Raw genomic sequence first — 24,280 nt, 5'->3', positions numbered from 1 at the left:
AGGCAGAGTAAATGCTATACATCTTTTAACACAGGGACATTTCCAGGAGCAGCTTCAGCCGAGGACAGGCCACCACAAACGGGAACTGTTCCCAGAAAATGGGGACGTCTGGTCGAACTACATTACCTTTTTCAGTGCCATTTCTTTGTTTTTCTGTTTGTCCTTTTGTCTGTCTGCAGGAATACAAAAAAACTACTGGACTGATTTTCAGGAAACCTGGTAAAGTGTACCATGGGCCAAGGAAGAATCCTTTAAATCTTAGAAGATACACCAATAATTTTTCACTTTAATTAACATTGTGAGATCGGGCATTTGGTCTTAGCAGAATAAATTCCATACATCTTAAAATCCAGTAGAGGGTGGTTAAGTTTGATAGTAACCGGGCAAGAATTGTGTGTTTCTTTGTAATTCTGTTTGTAAATCCCATGGGTGGTTTAATCAAATTAGGGTTAAGTTTCTAACTTATCAGATATTCTTTTTTTTTTTTTAATCAGATATTCCATTATCTCAATCAGGAATGCTGTATAAGTTTAATCTATATTGTACCCAGGCAAACCCCTTCCTTTCACCCTGATTAAGCAGACCAGCTTGTCATTTCATTACATCACATTAACCATGTGCAGGATAAAAGGCTGCCTGAGCAAATCTGTGCTTTGAGTTTTGTGTTGTATTCTTGATTATTATTCAGTAAATTAGCTCAAGAAAATTCTGGGAAATCCCATACGTATGCACATCTCCTGTATGGAAGAGGTCAGACTGAACTTTGACCTGTAACAGGTGTGAGGTGTTCACACAGTGCTGCTAACATGTTGCTATTTGTGTCATGCTGTTGAACACCCTGGCAATGAGTTGCTGCCTGGTGACACATTATAATAAATAGTTGTCGTGGCCGAGTGGTTAAGGCGATGGACTAGAAATCCATTGGGGTCTCCCCGCGCAGGTTCGAATCCTGCCGACAACGGCAAGTTTTTCTCTAATGACGTCTAGGTCAAGTGGGCTGAATTAGCTGAAACAACTAACCACTGTGGAACTGTTTGCTAGAACTGAATAAACCTGAAGTGAGTAATGGTCACTTAGCCCTGTGAACAGTGTTTAAAACTGTCCTCTGTCCTATCTCTACTGTCATGAATATTGAAAGTAGGGGAACTGTGTGTCCTACAAATTTATCATCAAAGATTTTTTTATTAGCAGAAACAACAGAGACAACAAAGGCAAAAAAACAGAAAACAGAGATCTACTTGAGGAAGTCATTACATAGACAACACATCCTCATACTTTAAGTATCAGAATAGGCTTGTTGCCAGGTATTTCCAAAACAACATGTAAGACTGTTGTGGAGTACCAGAAACAGCCACCACCAGGACTTAAGTAAACATATTAAATAAACAGGTGTGATTGGGACTGGTAGAAATCTGTCTGAAAGGGAGCGTGTCCAGACATATCTGCTAGATCAAATGAAACATGAGCTTCCAGATTTGTGTGGTTCCCAGGTGAGATGAAATATTGATTACTACATCAACAAATGAAGACATATTTACCTTAAATATGAGGGGGTTTAAATCTCATGTTGCCTTCCTGCCTCCTCTCCTCCCCTCTCTAAACAAGAAATGGCATCAAAGGAAAAGTTTAAAAACTTCACCTAACTTAGACAAACACATGAAGTATTGATCACTACATGAATGCTGAAATTCTAAATAAAAACAGTTGATATTTACCTTAAATTTGGGAGGGTTTAGACTCATGTGGCCCTCCCACCTCCTCTCCTAAAAACAAATGGCAACAAAGGAAAAGTTAAAACATTTCACATAATTTGAAAAAATCAAACAGATGAATTGTTAATCATTACTTGAATGCAGAAATTATCAATTAAAAAATCTGCTATTAACCTTTAACTTGAGGGGTTTTAAAATCACGTTGCCCTCCCGCTGCCTCGCCTCTCCTTTAAAACAACAAATGACAGTCGACACCATCTTCACTTGCCTGCCTGAGTACAGCACCAGCTCCCACCTTACTACCATCAAAAAACATTCCAACAACACAAACAAGATGTCAGAGTCCCTTTCATCAAAACTGGGAAGTAATTGTAAATTGACAGCAACATGAAATGATGGCATGGGAGGAACACACAAAATTGACTCTTCAACTTTTGGGTCAGCCTGAAGCTTCCCTTCACTTATAAGATCCAACCTATAACGCTCTAACTGTAACTTTTGTGTTGTCTGGGCATGGGCTAGGTTAGTTTCCTGAAGACAGGCCTCATGTCTTAATTTTTCTACTTCAAGAATATTCCTTTGTTCCTGCTGCAGTTGTAGCAGAAGGAGCTCTTCATGCTGATCAAAAGTCAAGCCAGCACCAAGCCCAGTCAAAGCAGGAGCCAAATTAGACACTTAACTCACTCACCCTGTCCACAGCTACATCACACAAACTAGCTACTTCTACCAGGGCACTTGCACCCTGCACTGGAGCAGAGAAAACATTTTGCCAACCAATTGGGCCTTTAAGTGGGACAATAACTCATGTTTGTTTAGTTTCTTTGAAAGCTCAATACTGTAATCGTAAGCCACTTTAAAGATTTGATCTCCTTTGTAAGAGTTTAGCAAATCCTCACATGAAGACTGAACAAAATTGGCAATTGAAGCCATTTCACAACTTCACCACCTAGGGGCGCTTTTTCCAGTACTGCTACTCTGTATACCAACACACCACAACTGCAAACAACCACACAACAGGATTACAGGCTGTTTTAAATATGGAACACCATCCCTCTAGCTAACCCCAACCAATACTAGCAGATTCTGTCAACCCTGGACTTCATTCAGGTTAACGGCAACATGAATTAACCCCAATAACACAGTTTTCAGTGTGCTGAAAATCACCTAGCTTGGAAGTGCCCATGAGCACTGCTCTAACCACTTAGTGCACAAAAACAACAAACTACAACAAAATAGGATCAATGGAGACAGCTAGTACCAGCTAGTGACCCACATTTTCTATGCCTATCAGGAATAAGGGTTCCAAATGACTTACCAGCCAGGAAAACATGACTAACATCTACAGGCTAAAAACTATGGAGCAACACACTTAATAGAAAACCAACAATCAAGCATCAAAACCCCTAAACATATCAGAAGAAACAATAATCTGTGTGAAATTCTCCCTTAAACAAAACTTCACATATACCAGATTCCTAACAGGCACCACGAGCCTCCATTTAATACAGACTGGTTCATGGCTGGCAACAAAATGCCACAGAGATATATCAGCCAAAAACTATTCTATTTAACTCAAACAAATAAGCAAATAAAACTCACTGATGGGATAAGTAAGTGGGAAAGTAATCAGTCCTGTCAGAGGTGTGGGAAGTGTGTGGTGCAACAAACCAAACACAGGACACAGGCTGAAGTGGCTGCAACAGGCCCAGGTGAGAGTGAGTGGCTTCTAGAGGGGAGAGCCTTTAGCAGGCCCAACCTAAAAGGGCAGGTACCAACAGGAAAACCCTCACAGCTCCACCCACCAGCCAGCTGCCAGTAAGTGCAGGACAGAGAGCAGAGAGAGACATGCAGGTAGAATGACAACTGATGTCACACAACAGATGGCAACAAAGGAAAAATTGTAGAAACGTCACATAATTTAGACACAAATTATTGATCAATACATGCCTTTTACAATTATCAATAAAAACATTTGATATTTACCTTCAATTTGAGAGGGTTTCAACCCATGTTGCCCTCCCACCTCCTCTCCTCTCCTCTCCTCTCCTCTCCTCTTCTTGCCTCTAAACAAGAAATGGCAACAAAGGAAATGTTTGAGACGTCACATAATTTAGACAAGAAATGAATTACTGATCAATACATGCCTTTTACAATTATCAATAAAAACATTTGATATTTACCTTCAATTTGAGAGGGTTTCAACCCATGATGCCCTCCCACCTCCTCTCCTCTCCTCTCCTCTCCTCTCCTCTCCTCTCCTCTCCTCTCTAAACAAAAATTGTCACAAAGGAAAAGTTAGACACAAATTATTGAGCACTAAATGAATGTTAAAATTATCAATAAAAATATTGGATATTTACCTTCAATTTGAGAGGGTTTCAACCCATGATGCCCTCCCACCTCCTCTCCTCTTCTCCTCTCCTCTCCTCTCCTCTCCTCTCTAAACAAAAATTGTCACAAAGGAAAAGTTAGATAATTCATATAATTTAGACAGTAAATGAATTATTGATCACTGCAGGAATGTTTAAATTATCAATAAAGACATTTGATGTTTACCTTCAATTTGAGAGGGTTTCAACCCATGATGCCCTCCCACCTCCTCTCCTCTCCTCCTCTCCTCTCTAAACAAAAATTGTCACAAAGGAAAAGTTAGACACAAACTATTGATCACTAAATGAATGTCAAAATTATCAATAAAAACATTTGACATTTACCTTCAATTTGAGAGGGTTTCAACCCATGACACCCTCCCACCTCCTCTCCTCTCCTCCTCTCCTCTCCTCCTCTCCTCTCCTCCTCTCCTCTCCTCTCTAAACAAAAATTGTCACAAAGGAAAAGTTAGATAATTCACATAATTTAGACAGTAAATGAATTATTGATCACTGCAGGAATGTTTAAATTATCAATAAAAACATTTGATGTTTACCTTCAATTTGAGAGGGTTTAAACCCATGTTGCCCTCCCACCTCCTCTCCTCTCCTCTCCTCTCCTCTCCTCTCCTCTCCTCTCCTCTCCTCTCCTCTCCTCCTCTCCTCTCCTCCTCTCCCCTCTAAACAAGAAACGGCAACAAAGCAAAAGTTAGAAACTTCACAAAATCTAGACACACAAATTATTGATCACTAAATGAATGTTAAAATTATCAATAAAAACATTTGATATTTACCTTCAATTTGAGAGGGTTTCAACCCATGTTGCCCTCCCACCTCCTCTCCTCTCCTCTCGTCGCCTCTCCTCTTGTCTCCTCTCCTCTCCTCTCCTCTCCTCTCCTCTCCTCTCCTCTCCTCTCCTCTCCTCTCATCGCCTCTCCTCCTCTCCTCTCCTCTTGTCTCCTCTCCTCCTCTCCTCTCGTCTCCTCTCCTCTCCTCTCCTCTCCTCTCCTCTCCTCTCCTCTCCTCCACACCTTCTACTACAAGTGCTGCTAAATGCTAAATCAATCAATCAATCAACCAATCTGCACTGAGTCACTGAGTCACTGCAGACTCTTGTTGGCCTAGGGCGGATGTTGACAGGTGTCTCCATCCTGAGGGCCTAAAGAGTCACGCTCTGTCCCCCCTAGATCCTCCTTCCTCTGTATTTAACCCTGACCAAGTCATGCAGCAACAAAGACATGACTCTCATCAGTGCATGGCTGTTCTTAGCAATTAGTGCAAAGAAAAAATGATTCAGAGAAATTTGGTTCTAACGATTCAAATAAATAGCCCATTCAGACCTGGTATTCACATGTATCCTGGGTGATACGATCGCAGCTCTATGAGTATATGAGTTCGAATTTACAAGAAGGCCCAAATAACTAAGAATTTGTCACATACAACGTTTCACAAAGTTTGTAACATTTCTCCTCACTCTTCAGCTCTCAAAGCAGTAGTAGTAGCAGTAGTAGCCAACATGCTGTTTGGATCACCTAGAGTGTATGTTAACACCAGGTCTAAACAGGGCCGAAGAGAATCACTTCAATACATATAAATTTAAACATCAAGCAAAGATCAAGCAATCAGTAAATCAACAATAAAGCAAGAAATGAATCAAATCAAGCAATAAATCAATAAATCAACAATCGTGCTAGAAATGATTCAAATCAAGCAATAAATCAATAAATCAACAATCATGCTAGAAATGAATCAAATCAAGCAATAAATCAATAAATCAACAATCATGCTAGAAATGATTCAAATCAAGCAATAAATCAATATATAAATCAACAATCAAGAAAGCAATAAATCAAATGAAGAAATCAAGCGAACAAGAAATCAATAAATCAGAATTAAATTCACTTGCTTCTCTTGGCTGGGGGCTCACCTGAGGACTTACCTTCAGGTGTAGCCGCTCTCTTGCGCCGCCCACTGCCACACTGCTCATTCCTTATCTTCAGAATGGCCCGCAGGTTCTTCACCCACCGTGGCGTGGGACCGCCCCCAAATGGCAAAGGCCTCCTGGGTGCCTGACAGGAGAGGGTACGAACAAGTTCTTTTAGTCAACTTTTACTCTTTACCTTTACTCTTTAGTTTTTCTGAGACAGTATTTTGAAGTAAGTTTACATACTGCAGTTTGCAACTAATGATAATTTTCACTGTCAATTTATTGGTTGATTATTTTCTCCATTAATTGATTAATTAATCCTGTCAAAATCTTGTCAGTTGAAAAATAGGTCCAGAGACATGCTCCACATGTTTGGACCTATTTTTCAAGTCTTTACTTTAACGATTATTTCATTATTTCATATCATTTTCTTCACTCACTGATTATTAACCAGGCACTGTTTTACTTTTACTTAAGTAGGTTTCTCAAATACTAATTTTCACCCCACTTGAGTAGTACTTTTACTCAGAGGAAAGATTTTCAGTAATCTACTCACCTTTGGTGCCGGAAAGGTTTGTGGGGCACTTGCTCTCACAGCCTCCACGGGTGTGTGAGAGCAGCTCGGGGTCTGCAAAAGAAAAGAAAAAACATATTAAATCAACATATTAAGTCTTTAAAATTGACACTGCATGTATCACTAACATCACCATCATCAAGAAATTAAAGCATTACGTCAAAAATTACACATTTTAATTATTATTTAGTAATTCAGTTTTGTTTTACATGAATAAATGAGAGTGTTATAAAACAAATCCAGAAAGCACCTCTGAGTTTTACTCAAAATTGGTCAAAACAGTCAAATGTCCATCAGAACTGATTAATTTATACTGAAGATTGTCTGTATTGGACAGTCATTATTAACTAGATACTTTTTTACTTTTACTCGAGTCATTTTTAATGGGAGTAATTATACTTTTACTAGATTTTCAGTAATCTACTCACCTCTGGTGCCGGAGAGGTTTGCGGGCTACTTGCTCTCACAGCCTCCTGGGAAGTGTGAGAGCAGCTCGGGGTCTGTAAAGAAAAGAAAAACAGGAAACAAATGCTATGAGTTCTACTGCTCAAAGTGTGTATTAGTGTGGACAGAGTGACATAAAATTGGCTAATTTCCGTTTTGTGTCATTCTCACAGATCTAGTCCTATAACATCCAGTTAACTGTGAACATGTTAAGCCTTCAAAATTGACATTGCATATATCACCAACATCAGTAGTACCAGTAATTGTACTTTTACTAGATTTTTAGTGATCTACTCACTTTGGGCACTGGAGAGGTTCGTGGGGTACTTGCTCTTACAGCCTCCTGGGATGTGTAAGAGCAGCTCGGTCTCTGCAAATGAAAAAAAAAAATGCAGTGGGTTCTAAATATAATTATATCCAAAATGATACTTTTCTATTTTTACTTGAGTCATTTTTAATGGAAGTAACTCTACTTTTACTAGGTTTTCAGTACTCTACTCACCTCTGGTGCCGGAGGCTCGGTGGATCTCTGCACCCTTCGCAGGATGATCTTTGTGGGGTGTGTTGTTGGGACCAGAGTCCACTGGTGCTCCTGTGACTCTGAGCTGCTAGAAGAGGAACCACAAGAAGAGCAAAGACAGGAGTTAGAAGAAGAGCTACAGGTGAGGGACCCAAGAGAAGAGCTGCCTGAAGATGCTGGAGCAGAACTAGAAGAGGAACGAGGGGAACCAGCTGGGGTTTACCCACCTGCAGGAGTCACAAGAGGACGCAGATAAGGAGGCACTGGACACAGGTGACCACATCATGTTGGTGCAATACTGCTATAAGTCAGAAAATCCAGACAGGATCTACTTGTGAAAGCTGATTAAAATACGACCAAAAAAAAAGTTTTTTTTCTATATAGTCCTCAACCTCCACTAAGAGTATGAATATTTTTTTATTCAAGCCAGATCAAATGTTGCTTCTGATATACATTTGGCCCTATGAATGAATAGTAGTAGTATATAATATAATGAATATATTGTTTCTTTATGGGTTGAAAAATGTGTATTTAAAAAAAAAGATAGAAAACTCACTTCTTCCACGAAGAAAGTGCGCTGGTCGTTGAGAGTTTGTCTTGAGTGGATGTTCTTTGTTGAAAAGGTTGTTGGTTGGTGTCTCTTTCTCAGGAAAATCGCCGTCTGAATCCGTAAAACTTTCTGACTCCTGAAGGATGTTTGTTTTCAAAGGGGACGTTAATCCAGAACCGTGGAATCTTCATGTCACATTAATGCGCGTGCGTTCTAACATGAACACGTGAACGTCTCACCTGGAAAATTGACAGGTTTCATCCACGGTGTCATGGCTGTGTCCTAACCGACGAGGACACACGTCTAATAATGAAGTTCACAACGACTGTGATGAACCACTGACCGCCTCAAAGACACCTGACTGGCCAAGTTCACTTAGTTGAAACCATATGGACTCTCTTATTAAAGAAGAATTTGAAAACGTAAATGACTATTTTCAGGTGATAAACCCAATGATCTCTTAATTAGGGCCGCAAGTAATGATCATTTTTATCATCGATTAATCTGTTGATTATTTTCTTGATTAATCGATTGTTAACCAGTTAGTATTTTGGTCTGTAAAATGTCAGAAAATAATGAAAAATGTTTTCCAAAGCCCAAGCTGACGTCCTCAAATGTCCAAAAGACAAATATTAACTTGACTTTCATAAGAGGTCTGACGAAACCAGAAAATATTTACATGGACATGTGTTCTTAAAAAAAAAGAGTTTAAATGATTAATGGATTATCAAAATAGTTAGTGATTAATTTAATAGTTAGCATAGTTGGCATTTGGCCAAGGCACACACACACATCTCTACAATCACAAAACACCTTTCATTTATGTTTAACAGCTGTGCACACATGTCTTTAAAGTTTATCTCGTTAATAAGGAAAAAGGAATTATTGTTATAATTGTAAAGGCTAATAAATCTCAGTAGACCTGTAAAGTGTGCAGGGGACGGGATCAAAGCTGTCAGATCATCTTTAACAGATCAGTCACATGACATCTGGAGCAGCTGTAGTGTTTGGGTCTGCATGTTTTTTGGGGTCCATAAAAACAAGGATTAAATGATTATGATCAATAACATACAAAATGGGCCCATGGTGATCTTATAGAATATGATGCTTTCGGATTGGGCGAGATGGACAAAATCAAATATCACAATATTTTTGACCCAATATGTCCATACTGATACTGCAACAATGTTATAGGGAAGACTATTGGTGCTTTCACAAAACATTTACACAATGAGATTTTGGATAAATAATCATCAGTAATGTGGATATAATCAAAGTAATAAAGGCAAGATACCCAGCCTTATATCACAATATTGATATAATACTGATAGACTGCCCAGTGTTATGATTGATATAGTTTCACTAATAAGGACAATACTTTAACATTAAATTTAATACAAGCAGTCAATTGCCCTCTTGGCGAGGGCAAATGCAGCAATTGGATCAACTGTAACACTAAAAAATAAGTAATACTAACCATAGTCAAATTTCACATGAAAGCACACCTCAAGTTAATCATATTATTGGTGTAATATCCAGTAATGTTACTTAAGTTTTTTTAGTATATGGTTCAAATTATTTCACATGCAGTATGAATTTAAAGTAAACATCAAATATTGTAGTGGTTAGTAGAATTTAATTATGTGAATCATTGGACCATGTGACTCGTGGGCAATTGTAACACAGTGTTACAACTGCCCCCTAATCTTGCAGCAGTGATCAAATCTTGTATGCTAGATAGTAACACCTATTTTAGCATATTTTGATCAAATTTGCAGTCATCTAAATTCTATCCAGAAAAAAAATATTGACATCCAAAAGGCAACTTTTATACCTCAAAATTAATTATTTGTTGAAAACATCTGCTGAGTTGAGCCTCTGCAGAAGCCTGATGATGAGCTGATCATTTGAATCAGGTGCGTTGGAGCAGGAAAACATCTAAACATGAAGGGCAGTGAGCCTTGAAGACCAGGGTTGGGAAACACTCATTTAAGCATCACTTTCTAGTCTTGTAAATGGCTACTACGGCTATAAGGGACTTCATCTAGTTCATGAATTTAAAGAATCTGCGATGGCCGGGAATCGAACCCGGGTCAACTGCTTGGAAGGCAGCTATGCTCACCACTATACCACCATCGCATCTGCACAGATGTTATTCACCCCATCGAACCGTGACGCGCGTAGATCAGGAAACTGGTACTGTTTAATAACGACAGAATAAAAACGCTGGGTTACAAATATTGTTTCTTGTGTATATATATTGTTAGTAACACGATTATTATTTTAAAACGGACCTTTATTATATTCATTATATTTCTCAAGATATATGGAACTCGGTTACTCCAAAAGAGTTTGCAGATGTTTTTGATAGAACACCTTCAGGTCCTTTTTCAGACTTTATCTCTGGGCTCTTAATTAATCTCCCTAATGCAGCCTTTTTACAACTGTTGTAATGTCACAAATCAAAATACAAAGCGACCCCGTTTCTATGTCCAACTTACTGTATTATGTTTAAAAAAGGAGAAGTAAATTGCGCTGTGTGTCCAGCAGATGGCGCTCTTACTCTGTCACATTACTTTGACAATGACTCCCTGAGTGATGTCTGTACTGCAGAGAGATTCAAAACCAAACCCAACAAGAGCCAGCAGCCTCTCACGTGATGAGTTTAGACAGAGGGACAGCAGGCCTGATCAGTCAGTGTCACTGCTGTTTAGACAACCTCAGCAAAGTTTCCAAAAAGTTTAATTTTTTTTAATTATTATTATTATTATTATTAAATTCAGAGAAGTATTTATCTTTCTATCATAATTCTATTTTATATTTTTTTCTTAATACATTTCATCTGATCAACAAATTTGCCAATAACTTCACTGACAAAACATAATTTCGTTATTATTTTTTATCGTCTGTTTTAAAGGCACATTAAAGGGTAAATGCACACTAATATATATAACATATATATGTACATATATCTTAAGTATGCTGCTATGCAAATTAAGACAATAATATGCTTTCATTTTCACTTAATATATGTATAATTTGTCAAAACAGTAAAGTTGTGAGTTAAGACTTACTATAAAGTACAGTACAGCCGAGAGGTGGACATTCAGATATTTGTCTGCAGATCACTGTGGATTTTATGAACAAAAAAACAACAACTCATTTTTAGATAAGAATGTATCATTTTTATCAAGAGTATTTTTTGCCTCAGGTTCACTGTATTGTAGATACAATGGTTAGATTTATATAACCTAAAGTATCACTTTGTATAGTTTAATTTGATGCTCTGCATTCATGCTGCCTTCAAGCCCACATGCTAACATAGTTAGGGGTGGGGATAGTTGTAATACTTTGTTAAAAAAAAAAGACCTCTCATTACCTCTTGTTACATCTATCCCCAGCTAGTGTTACAACTCACTGCAGTAGTGGGGTAGTGAATACTTTATATTGTATTTGACTTTAACTCATAATTTGTGGTTGTGTAGGAAACGTCCAAGTGAGTTTTATTTATAGTAGACAATTGCGGGTACCTTGTATCAAAGTTTGACAGATCTAGCATGATCAACCACTGAATTACTGATGCTTGGACAGAAAGTGTTACTACCATCCCCTGTCTCCCCTATTTAATGGGAAATAGGAGGCAACAGGGTACATAGAGTATATAAAGTGTGGTAGGTGGGATCCTGGATGTGTGCATAACTGTCCAGACTTTCTCTTTGCATCAAATAATGAATAATATTCATGAATATAACAAAATCAGAGACAAAATATTTCATGCAAAGATTTTTATTTATGAATACTCTGCAGTACTGTACAATAGCACACACTTGTCTCTATTTCTGATCATTCTTAATGATCTTTTCAAATATAGACAAATATTGTGCCTTCACAAACAGTTCCCTTTTCACAATAATCTAAAAATACCTTGTTCTGTTTTAAATATGTAGCATAACTTTTTGAAAATAAAATATACATTATATGAAATATAACAGTTGTTTATTGGATAGACTATATAGTACCAAATGCAATTATATGCAAATACACCTTCTCTCTGTGACGTCTTACGCATTTCATGCACAAAAAAAGAGGAAAAAAAAAAAAAAGATGCCGCGCATACAAAAGAAGCTGTACATACTTCTGTATGAAAATAGAAAATATCAAAGCAAGATGTGCACCAATAGTCTAGATCATGTTACAAAGAACTTGCAGTACAAAAAGACCTACGAGAATGACCAGATAACACATTACCTGGAACACAGAGGTACGGGTACTGGGCTGGTAACAGGACACAGACAGAACCTTGCACTGATGAACTCCAGTCAGAGCCGCGTCCATGCAAGTCTACAACCAGATCCAACGGGTTCAACATCACATACAGCTGGATCAAAGAGTGACAGGGTCCAACAAGCAAACCAGAAGTTGCAGTTTTAGCTTGAAATTTTGGTACTAAACCCAGTAAATGTAGATGTCCAATGCATAGAATAAAGTTTGGTTTGGTATGTGTTTTTTAATTTCTTGTATTGCTACCCCATAAGTGACGTGAGTGTAAACCAATTGCTAGTTATGCCCACAACTTATAAAGCACTGATATGTCGACGTTAAATTATTGAACATGTTCAGATACTGCGATTAGTATCCCAACAGCAATGTTCTGTACAGCATCAATATTAAGCATCATCAAACTTTATTATTATTATTGCCAAAATAACTCCAAATGTACGGCGGCACACTGCTGACACTCCAGAAAAAGAAAAACAGATCAGTATCACGTTGTACTGTGAAAAAAGCATTGTTCTAACAAGATATTTTCACTTTTATGACTTTTCACATTATAACACAAAACTTTTCTTGTTATAACAATAACACTATTTATCTTATTATATGAAATGTTTGATGTTATTACATGTCTTTTATTGTTATAACATTATAACATCTCTGAAATGTTTTATAACATTAAGTTATCACGTGATAACTGCTATGGACACAGTTCTGATCATAGACTCTGGAGGAACATAAAAATCATTTAAAGTTTTCATATTTTGTCTCAAATTATTTTTTTTATGTAAGTGTGTAAGAAAGAGGATAATGAGCAGGTCACTATTGCAAAATAAAGCGAAAAATAATTCTAAGATCAATATTTTGTGTGAATTAAAAACATTTTCATGCTTTCTAACATGCTTTCTTTTGTTCTAACATGAAACATTTGATGTGACAGTTTTTAAAGTTAAAACATGATAGTTTATGTTTGTAACATGACATTTATAACATTATGACGACACACTAATCACATTAAAACATGAAACGTATTATTTATCTTGTTAGAAAATGAATCATTTAATATTATAGTGTGATTTATAGATATAACATGATATCTTTAGAGTGTCAAAACAATATGTTATAACAAGAGAAGTTTCTTATTATAACAATATGTTATTACGTTATGTAAAATGTAAAACAGTTTTGTCATAACAAAATGTTATCATGTTATAACACCAAACTTTTCATGTTATAAAAATATACTATTTATCTTATCATAACATGTAATGTATGATGTTGTAATGTGATAACTTTTGTAGTTCTGACATTTATCACGTTATTAATGCTTGCAAACTTAACATGTTATAATGTCTAATAACAACATACTATTTATTTTGTTACGAAGTGAAACATTTGATATTGTAATGGGATAACAATTCTAGATATAACATGACACTTTATGTTTATAATGTCATAACAATACAAGTTATCATGTTATAACAGTAAACGTTTTATGTTATAACAAGAGTTTTATTGTTATAAGAAGAAAACTTTCATGCTACTTGCTGAAACATTTTGTTGCAATAGTAAGTTATCACATTATAACAAAACTTTTTATGTTATGACAAGATATATTTGTCATTGTTATAACAAAAATGTTTCGGTTATAACATGAAAATATCTAGTTTTAACGTGAAAAACGTCTTACCGTGACAATGAAATTTTCACATTATAATATGATACTGATTTGTTTTTCTCTTTCTGACGTGGCAGCAGTGCACTTCCTTACACGTTTCAGTTTTGATGAAAGTAAAATGAGTTACTGATGTCCAGTTTAAATCAGGATTTGTGAAAGTGACAATACTGGATGTGTAACACACAAACAAAGTTCTCCACAGAAACAGTGTGTACAAGGCACACTGCGATCGATATAGCTACATCTATCATATCCTGCAAAGAAGCACTTCAGAAATCACACAGAAACCAAGATGTGAACAAAGAAAAACTCCACGGTTAAATATAGACTTCTGTTAATGCCACAAAATATAGATTTTCTTCTTTGACAGGATGAGGATGAACAAAAATGACACGCAAAATCAGACGGTTATGATACATGTCGTTGCGATTGCTGATGCTGAGACTGGCGGCGGCGGAGAACATGAATCCCTCCTACAGTAATCTCTGAGTATTTGAGGAGATTATCAGGTGCTCTCTGCTAACATAAAGCCAATAATCTCAGCAGTGCAAACCTAACACTTGTACCAAAAGGTAGAGCTTGAAAGCAGATGTTTAAATGTGATCAGCTCCTTGAAATGGAGACTCACTACTTAAATCATGTCACAAACATCTCGTATACGACGACTATATTGCTCTTGAGTGAAACTATTCAAGGACCACAGTGTTTCTCATTGCAATCCAGGCTCTCTGAGTACATTCTCTATCACACAAGTATAAGAATAAAGAGCACAGGGTTTCATTAGTAATACACCCAAAGACTAAACTCCCAAAAATCTAGTCTTTTCTTAACATAGATAAGAAAATATACATTTCTTCAGCAATTAAATGTCTTAAATTGATTTTTTATATTCTTAATAAAATCTTATAACTCTTTCTTATGTACATTTGGTGTAGGTTAATACTGATTGTAATGCAATACTGTTGCCTTCTTGATGTTTTTTCTGTTACATTTCTTTTGTTTGTTGAGCAGAAGCACTTTTACATTCATATTTCAACACCCAAGCTCGAGAAGGAGCCCAAGTGCAGACGGGAATAATGACATGCATTTTTCCAAAAGCAAAATAAGACGACTTCAAAAGGAGGAAGTCCGCTTGCTCGAGCAAATTAACTTTTGGAGAGGTGGAGAGAATGGAAGGGCGAGGATGCCGAGGTTGAAAAAAGGCCTGGAGAATTGGGCACCGGCGGTGCCTTTTATTTGGCTGTAAAAACGCTCTCGCAGCACCAGGACAGTCAGTTCTGTGACAAGTAATGTGTAACGATATTGGAGGGGGGGTCACAGCTGACTGAGCCGTGAGGTGAGATGAAAGCCTTTGTTGCTGGAAAAAGCTGTTAGCTCGAGAGAGACAGATTTCCACAGTGGTGAAGGCAGTGTCAGAGGTCACACTCTCTCCACTCGACTGGGGTCGTAGGAGTCTGATGAGAAAAGCAGAAAGAAAAGATGAGACGACGCAATCGAAAACAAGTCAGAACAGTATTATTTGCCCTTATAAAGGTGGAAATTAAAAGTTCACTGTGGAGTTTTTGACTACTAGCAAAACTATAGGGCTGTCAGTGGTTTAACACTATTCCAGTGATGAAAATAAACCAAAAAATACAACGATGCACCAGCAAAGGTGGACAAGAAGACTGTTAACAAGTAAACATGGATGGAAACAATGTAGGAGTAAAATACTTTCAAAAAAGGGCATTCAATTACACCTGTTGACAGTGGTGGACGAAGTATTTAAAGTAAATTCAAAGTAAACTAATATCACAATGTAAAAATACTCCATTCCAAGTAAAAGTCCTGCATTTCATTACTGTCAGCAAAGCATACTTAAAGTAAAAGTACTGTTTGTGAAGTAAGATGAGATATGAAAATACAAAGAGTATCAAATGAATGAAAATATGAAGTGTATGAGGAAATGTAAACTGGTTCCTGTCAGTGTTTCACTATTATATATGATGTTTTTGGGCTAATATTACTGCTACAATCATGTGTATGTTGCATCTTACTGTTGTAGTCCATTTAACTACTTTATTATATTTGGTTGTTTAATCTACAGCAATGCATCATGTTCTTTAAGATCATCATATGTTTGCAGCAACGATGTCCTGTGAGAACCATGAGCTCAGAAAAACTGCCTTTCTTCACCTTGTGACAATGCATTTTCCAGCTAATCCGAGAGGGAAAGAGTTGGTTTATCTTAAGAAGAAAGAAAATGATCTGAAAGAGGACAACTAATCCTTCAGTTTATCCCCCTCTGATGTACCTCTAGGCTTTTTGTATTCTATCGTTTTGTAACTGTCTTGCTGAAAAAACAAAATCTCCCTTAGAGGAAAAGTAAAGTTTAAAGTGAAGTGAAGTGACATTCAAAATCACCAAATCTGGTGTAATATGGTTTTCACTGGACAGGGAGGTTATGAAGAATTGTAATCTGAAAAGTAACTAGTAACTAAAGCTGTCAGACAAATGTCATGGAGTAAAAACTACAATATTAGTTTTTATTAGGCAGAAGTATAAGGAAATACTCAGTAAAGAAACTCCACAGAGCACCTTTATAGGAATGTGTTGGGAAATAGTCTGACGGTTTGTTTTTTTTAAGAATATGATGAGAAAGTTGATATCAGTCCCTTGTCTGTCCTTCAAGTACAGAGCTGGAGTTCAAATAATTAGCTTAGCTTAGCATAAAGACTGGAAACGGAAAAAACGGCTCAGTCCAAAGCCATCTGCTAACTTAAAATCTCCTAATACGTCTAAACTTTAATAATGATCCTGTTTAATCCTAGTTGTTTAACACATATGTACGCAAAAATCTAAAAACAAAATAGCAATTTGTAGATACACAGACATGAGTTTGATATCAGTCTTATCAAATCATACTAAAGAAAGCAAATAATAATATTTCCCAAAAAGTTCATCTATGTCAACAGATTATCAAAAAAGTATACATGAAACAATGTATAATTAGTAAACTTATATTATACTAAGATAAGCTGCTTCACTTTGGTGGCAAAACAAGCAGTAGTCCAGGTAATGTAAGGAACCCGATGAGGTGTCCATTATCAGGAATGAATGGATGACACAGAGGCCAAAAAGGCCTTTTGGCATCAATTTTACTCTCCACCACGACCGATACGTATTTTGTGTCATATCTCCTGAACCAAACATGAGAATAAGAACTAAGAATTACAGTGATACCTAATACAACATCATAAAATCTTCTGACGAAAAATTTAAAAGCAAATTCAGTGTTGTGAGACGGAAATCACACGGTGCTTTCCATCTGAACTGAGAACTTCCAGGTTCTCAGTTGGAAGTTTCAACTGGAATGCCCAAATCAGAAAGTCCAAGGATCCTCACAAACCCCGACCTCAAAATCAGACATGACTGCTCCTCACATCAACAGTAGTAAACCTGTTTTCAGTACTTGTGTCTCATTAAATCAACTCTACACGCGGTACTGTCAGTGGACAAGTTGCTTTGGTGTTTATTAGTGCAGTGATATTGAGCTCAAAAAAGGAATGCAGTCAACTTGGGTGTGACATCATTTGAAGCTCTGACTTAAAACCTCATAGGTAAATAAAATGCATCAACAGTATCTGAGAAACTAGGTTAGACTTTAAAATATCATGCCTGTTGCATGCATGTTTTGTATTGTTTTAAAAGTTTAATTTTTTCTTTTGTTCATTAAGCCTGACAATAAACCTTTTTCACAGCAGCCATATTGATATGAAATAGTAGAGTAAAACCAGGTTTTGCCAATAATACCAGTTAGTGCTGCACAATTAATGGAAATGTATCAAAATTGAAATATGGCAACATCCAAATTGCAAACCCTGCTGATAAAATAAAATAAAATAATGAAATAGCGCTGCAGAGATGCCCTGGCACAAAATCCTGTACTCCTGATTTTACGAAAACATAGCACAGACCCCAACAAATGTCACATCATCATGGTTTTAATTGGGTTTTTTTCAGTGAAAATAAAAACTGTGATGCAAAAATGAGCATTCCCACTAATTATATTGTATATCGCAACATCTGTCAAAGTAATCCCAGTATGATTTCTTTTACCATGTCATGCAGCCCTAATTCTAATAAAGGACCTGAATGGAACGGAACACCTGAACAGTTTATGATGTTGTGTATCAATGTAGTCTTTGACCATTAAAACATAAACGTAGACATCACCTTGTATGTGTTATGTTTGTTTCAGGAGATAAGATGCAAAATCCATAATTCAGTTATGATGGAATGTAAAAAAAAGCTGCAACAGGCCCATCTGAAAATGTTAAGGGCCCCAAAGTGTTGAAGTGTGTTAAGTTTTGTGCTTTTATGAAAAAGTGAACATTTCAACTCAAATTTGGCACATACCACGTGGACTATATAAAAGGTTAATGACTGAATTCCTTTGTACCCACCTGAGACAGAGAGCATCTCCTCATCCTCCATATTTGAGGGGCCACAGGTCCCAGTGCTGAAGCTAAGTGGCAGCGTTATCTCTCTCTTGGGAACACTGCGAGGTTTAGGAAGCAGAGGAGGCTTCTGGAGCCTGGTGCGCTGCTTTGGTTTGGGCAACTTTTTTCCCTCAGCGCCTTGTGTTACCTCAGCTCTACCGACATCCTCTGTACTCTGTCCATCTGTCACCTTCTCCACAGCCTTCTCTTTGTCATCCTCCACGATTTTCAGCTCCACCTCTCCTTCTGGCTCTTCTGTTTTTAATTCAGTTTCCACATCTTTACTCCCTTCATTGTCTGCTTGTAGTGCAATCTCAACATTTGCCTCTTCTTGTAGCTCTTGTCTTTTCTCTTCCTCACACATCTGTTCATTCGCTTCATCTTTAGCTTCTTCATTTGTTTCATCTTTAATGTCTTCATTCGCTTCTTCATCCATTTCTCTAGCTTGTTCATTCTCATCATTTGCTTCTTCTTTAGTTTCCTCATTCTCCTCATTTGCTTCTTTAGCTTCTACATTTGCTTCTCCTTTAAATTTAGCAAGGATAGGGGAAGCTTCTTCAGGATCTCCCAATATGTCATGTGTTTCATGTGCATTCTCAAATTCATCTGTGTTTTCCTCCTCCATCCCTCCTTCCTCCCCAAGTTTATTATCCTCTTCCTCTTCTCGTTGCTCCACAACTTCCTCCTTTGTCTCCTCCTGAACTTCACTCTCGTCTCTGCCACCATCCTTCTCCTCAGACTCCTCACCTTTGAGGCTGAGGCGTCTTATTCGAGACACAGAGTCCAGCTCTTTCAGACGGGCCATTCTGTCCGGGGTTGACCTGCCCAGAGATGTGGCAGATGAAGAAGCGGATGAGTTTAGCTTATCTTGCAGGGATTCGATGAGTTTACACGCTCCGCCACGCCCCTTCTTCTCCACGATGCACATGCTGAGTGCTAGCTTCTCGTTGGGGGTGACGGGCAGGGATAGGGGAAGTTTACTGGGTGGGAACTCGGGCAGGTCTAGTACCACCAGGGACTGAGGCTCAGTGTCCTTGTTGTCCTCACCATCACTGTGGTTGCTGCTGTGCTTTTGTTCATCTCTTTCTTCATGGTCCACTCCCAATTCTGTCTCCTTGACCTCCTCTGGCTCTGCTCCCTGGACAACCAGGGTCTCTTCTTTGACTTGCTCACACTCTCCAGTCACCTGCTGTGTCTCTTCACATTGACTTTGTAGTGTCTCACTTACAGGCATATCCTCATCGTCCTGGTTATCGTCTTGTTTGTCAGCTACACCCAAGGCTTCCACTGGAACAGATATACCCAGGATTCTGGCAGCCCTCTGCTCAATGGACTCATTCTCAGGAATACCTTTTGCACATTTGACCTCGTACAGGTTGCTGAGGTCCTCCGCAGGTAAAGAGTTGGCTTTCTCCTGAATCAGTAAGTTCTCCAGGTGCTTATCTGCTATGGTTGACTCGTTCTTATAGGTCAGAGGCTCAGAGATGGCATATCTCGCATCACCATCATCATTCACAAACACAAAAGAAACCTCCCTCATCAACCTGGTGACATGTGGCAAACTCTCTTTCTGAGGCGATCTGCTGTTTTCACTCCTGCTTCTACAGATGCTTAAATTCACGCCACCCCTGACTGGTGAAACATTGTCTGATTTAGACTTTCTCTCAGCTTCTATCTCTGCTTGAAGCTCTGTATATGAATTGTGCTCGAGGCTAACACTATTTTTAACAAGTGCTGTCCTGCTCTCCAACGACAGCTGACTAAGCTCCTTATGATCGAGTGGAGATGGGACTGAAAGTGAGCGCTGCATCGGCTCCCCAGGACCACCAGGAGTCTCTGTGTAGACTGTTAACCCCACGTCCCGCAGCAGGGACTCTTGAGGGACTGGGATGTCTTGTCTATAGAGCCGGTTTGGCTCATTGTGGTGGGGCAGCCCTGGGTTGAGAAGTGTGGATAGCTCATTTGTTGGTGGTATGTTGTTGGCTTGTGGCCTGGAGAAAGCATTTTTTATGTCCATGGAGTCTAGATCAGCGGTGGACGCCAAGGACTTTGATCTGACTTTGATATTGTTGGGTTTTACTGTGTGCATTGGAGGAAGACTGATTGCTTCCCTGCCTGGTTCTGGACCAGCAGTGAAATGTGCTCCTGATTTAAACTGGTCTAGTCTCTTACTCGTCCCATCTAGACCATCAATGGATTGACTGACATTGGGTCTCTTGCTGATTGTGTCTTCCATCTCCTTATTAATGCTCTCCAGTTCACCAATGGCGTCACAGGGTCGTCGGTTCACTGGCTTCAAGAGAAACTGACCAAAGGCCACTTGCTCTGCGCTCTCAGGGGGACTGGAGTTGCTCTTCCTGGGAGATGATGGCTGCTGCTCCCCCTGATCCCGAGCCTTTGATGGAGAGGATGGGTCTTTTGGTGAGGGCTGAAGTGATGATGTTTGTGTTGGGCTGAGGCTGAGACGGGAGAAGGCGCTGTTGCTAGAGAGATGAAGGTTTTTCTGGCCTGCCATGGGGTAACCATAAGAGGAGTTACTGTCTGTCCCCAGACCACTGTCTGTGGTTGTGTCTGAGACTGACTGAACAGGCTCTTGTCTCCCAGGAGGACTCTGGGGTTCTGGACTTTTCACAACTGTCAAAGGTGAGCCAGTCTGGGTTTCCTGGTTACGGTACTGGTTTCCAGGCCAGGACCCAGCATAGCACAACTCTTTGTCTTCGCTGGCTTGAAGGGCCCAAGCATCTATTATCTCCTTCCTTAGAGGAGCCCTCTTGTAGTTCCTCATTGAGGATGTGCTGCTGGTGTGAAAGTGTGAGTAGTGGGATCTGATGGGCATCTCGTTCACCGACTTGCTCCGCACATTCGGGCTCTCTCTGAGGCCCACAGCAAAAGTGTCTGAGGTGACAGTCAGACTTGGCATTGTCTCGTTGTTGTTCTGATCTGCCGCTAAGTCTTTGTTAACGTTAGTCGGTGTGTGAACAGGGACAGACACAAGGCAGAAGATGGTTTCACTCACTCTTCTCTTGGTATTCCTGTTGTTTTCTGGCCCTGAATCTGGGACAATTTTCTTCACTTGGGTGATGGTTTCTGCAAAGACCTGATCTGAGCTGGACCCCTGGTGAGAAGAAGTCCTTGCTAATGGGGCCTGGAAGGCCGAAGAGGGAGATGGAGGAGGACGTTGGTTTTTGGGATATCTGTTGTTGCAGTTTTGGTCAGTTGCTGGGAAGTTATCGACAGTCTCTTTGTGCAAATCACTGTGCCACCTGTTATTGTCATTGTCGAAGTCGCTAGAAGACGTCTGGTTAGCATCATCGGCCAATTTGGCAGCGATGAAAGGCCCCAATGGTGGGGGCAAAAAGGCACTGTCGTCGGGTGCAGGTTCCGACACGGTGACGCTGGGAAGCTCATTTCGGATGTGGCGGATCTTGTCAGCGTCCGTCAGAGAGTTGCCACCCAGGGCTGAGGAAATATGGCGGATGCGGGGGTCATCAAAGGGGATATATTGGATCCCTCCACCGGGGTGCTGCTGGGTAGTGTACACAGGGTAAAGCTGCTTCTGGCCGGACATGCTCCTCTCTCTCTGGGGATCAGGCCAGGAGCCAGCTGGATGTCTGGCGAACCAGTGAGATCCATCTGGAGCCACTTGTATCTGCTGGTACACATCTCCTCTGTACCTAAGAGTAAAAACAACACAGTTGCACTTCATTTAAGCAACAATGACTTAAAAAATGAACGGGACAGATACATTTATAAATATCAATAAATATCACCAGAGAATTTGCCTACAAGCCAAATATTATTAGAATTCTCACTGTCCATTAAGGCACTCTTACACACTCTTTTTTTTTAATTCTTTAAATGTTTGGTATGTGGATCATCTGTACTTTTTGAACTGCCCAAGCTATACATTTCTTAGACTAAATTAAAGACTTATTTTGTCTCGTGTTTCCACTACAGAACATTACAGTATCTTGGGGAAGTCCAATAGAAAATTAATAACAATAAAAAATAAAAGAAAATCAGTACTTTACCTGTAGTCAACAGCAATTTCACCATATCCCCGACGCCCCCCACCCATTATAGGAGCTCTCTTATATGATGGGGGAGGGATGTATCCTGGAGGTCCAGAGTCCTGTGCAAAATAGTCCAGTTGGGGGTCAGCTGTCCTTGACATGGGAATTGGTGTTCTGTCCCTGGCCTGGGGAATCACTGAGTCTCTCCCAGACAACACCTCACAGCTTCCCCTGATCTGCTGGTGCATCTCATAGGAGGGAGGTCTGGGGGGTCGGGTGAAGCGGGGCTTTGGTGTCATTGAGAGTTGGTTGGCACTAGCTGGCCTGCCATTCTCCGGCCAGCGGGGTGCCCTATAAAAGTCGTGGTGTGACAGTGGGTGGCCGTTGACCCGCCTGTACAGTTCCTGACCAGACGAGGCAATGTCCACATATTGCAGGCTCTCAGGCTGCAGCATCCTAGGCAGGGACTGGGATTTGGCTTTGGTCCTGGGGTGGACTACCATGCCCTCTGGTGTCCTGGCATGGAGCCGCTGCTGCTCCTGTGCCCAGCGCTCACCCTCACTCTGTGACAGCTGGCGGCCAAAGCTAACAGCTGGACGCCACTCATCTGTCCCCAGGCTCTGGCACTTCCTCTCAGCCACCATCCTCCACTGATGGAGAGCAGCTTCCCTCTCTCTAGAGCGTGCCTGAGCCTGGACCTGGGCCTGAGCCTGCGCCTGAGCCTGGGCCTGGGCTGCCCAGCGCTGCCTCTCCTGAGCTAACCTCTGACGCTCCTCTGCAGACAATTCTTGGCCTCTTGCTTGTTGAGGCCCCTCCGGCCTGCCATAACCCCCCTGCCCTCCTCCATGGGGCTCTCTGAAGTCAGCATAGTCCAGCAGCACAGTGAAGTCCTGGCCTCTCCTCCTCCAGTAGGACACGTCCTTGGACTGTGGCTGAGGACCTCTGGTGCCATCACAGAACCTGTGAGGAAATATACACAAAAAAAGGCATCAGTATGCTTCAACGGACATGCTTGTTGGAGGGTCAAATAGTGTACTAAACACCCTTCCTCAACACCTCTCTGACATGAGAAGTGGGTTTTTGTAACTCTCCAAACCAGACAGTCTGACAAGCAAGCCCAGTTTACATAGCAATTGCCCAAGTGTGAAGAAGTAAGAGGGGTTTGAACTTCTCTTTAAAGCTTGTTTAAAAAAAAAAAAAGAAAGAAAAACTACTAACTTCTGTCTAAATATGGCCCACACAATCTTCCCCTTCCCAATATCGATTCTGATACCTCAATTTTACGCATTGATCCGATACCAGTGTATACAAATATTTTACCTATTTTACAGCTGTACACCACTAACCCTGTATGAATGTGATAGGATTCAGGGTTAAACCCTTTATAATACACGAAAAAATACATGCACGGAATGAATGCCATAAAGTAGGACTTGGCCATACTGTGGAAAAATGGTACACGGGATGCTGGTGGAGAGTACCATGGTCCCATTTAAGATGAATAAATGCAAAAAACTTATGCACTTGCTGATAAACCACACCACATTTTAGGCTGTATTGGGGACATTTTTTGATGCTGTTATTGATCTCGGAACAACCCTACTTCTGTTCTTTTTTACATTCAACATTATGAATCCCTTCCATGAAAAAAGACAGCCCAAAAGTATCTGCCACTATCCCACTATTCAACTGGCCTAGGAGTATGGTCATTCAGAACAGCTATAAAAATTTTTGCTT

The 24,280-nt window shown here is 39.7% G+C and overlaps 1 protein-coding gene, 1 long non-coding RNA gene and 2 other non-coding genes across 8 annotated transcripts in view; 1 reads left to right on the top strand and 3 right to left on the bottom strand.

Moving 5' to 3' along the window:
- The first annotated feature begins 879 nt into the window (after positions 1–879).
- On the top strand, positions 880–961 carry trnas-aga (transfer RNA serine (anticodon AGA)). Its single transcript has one exon. It is a non-coding gene; the product is annotated as a tRNA-Ser (tRNA).
- Positions 962–1,537: 576 nt separating this feature from the next.
- LOC146307259 (uncharacterized) lies at positions 1,538–2,011 on the bottom strand. Its single transcript, XR_014772695.1, has 3 exons — positions 1,887–2,011; positions 1,716–1,763; positions 1,538–1,596 (listed from the first exon to the last, which is right to left on the bottom strand). It is a non-coding gene; the product is annotated as an uncharacterized LOC146307259 (long non-coding RNA).
- An 8,152-nt stretch (positions 2,012–10,163) lies between these two features.
- On the bottom strand, positions 10,164–10,235 carry trnag-ucc (transfer RNA glycine (anticodon UCC)). Its single transcript has one exon. It is a non-coding gene; the product is annotated as a tRNA-Gly (tRNA).
- Positions 10,236–14,016: 3,781 nt separating this feature from the next.
- The window catches only part of jcada (junctional cadherin 5 associated a), a 47,070-nt gene continuing 36,806 nt past the window's right edge, over positions 14,017–24,280 (bottom strand). For all 5 annotated transcript variants that reach the window (XM_084747492.1, XM_084747489.1, XM_084747491.1 and 2 more), the window contains 3 exons: positions 22,562–23,503; positions 18,495–22,204; positions 14,017–15,503 (listed from right to left, as the gene is read on the bottom strand). In XM_084747492.1, the coding sequence (XP_084603618.1) occupies positions 15,469–15,503; positions 18,495–22,204; positions 22,562–23,503 (4,687 nt within the window). In that variant the 3' untranslated portion in view covers positions 14,017–15,468. The remainder of the gene's footprint in view (positions 15,504–18,494; positions 22,205–22,561; positions 23,504–24,280) is intronic.

The sequence above is a fragment of the Lutjanus erythropterus genome, chromosome 21 (assembly GCF_056507025.1).
Source record: "Lutjanus erythropterus isolate fLutEry1 chromosome 21, fLutEry1.hap2, whole genome shotgun sequence".
NCBI lineage: Eukaryota > Metazoa > Chordata > Actinopteri > Lutjaniformes > Lutjanidae > Lutjanus > Lutjanus erythropterus.
Note: the sequence above shows the minus strand (reverse complement) of the source record. Positions and strands in the feature narration are given on the sequence as shown.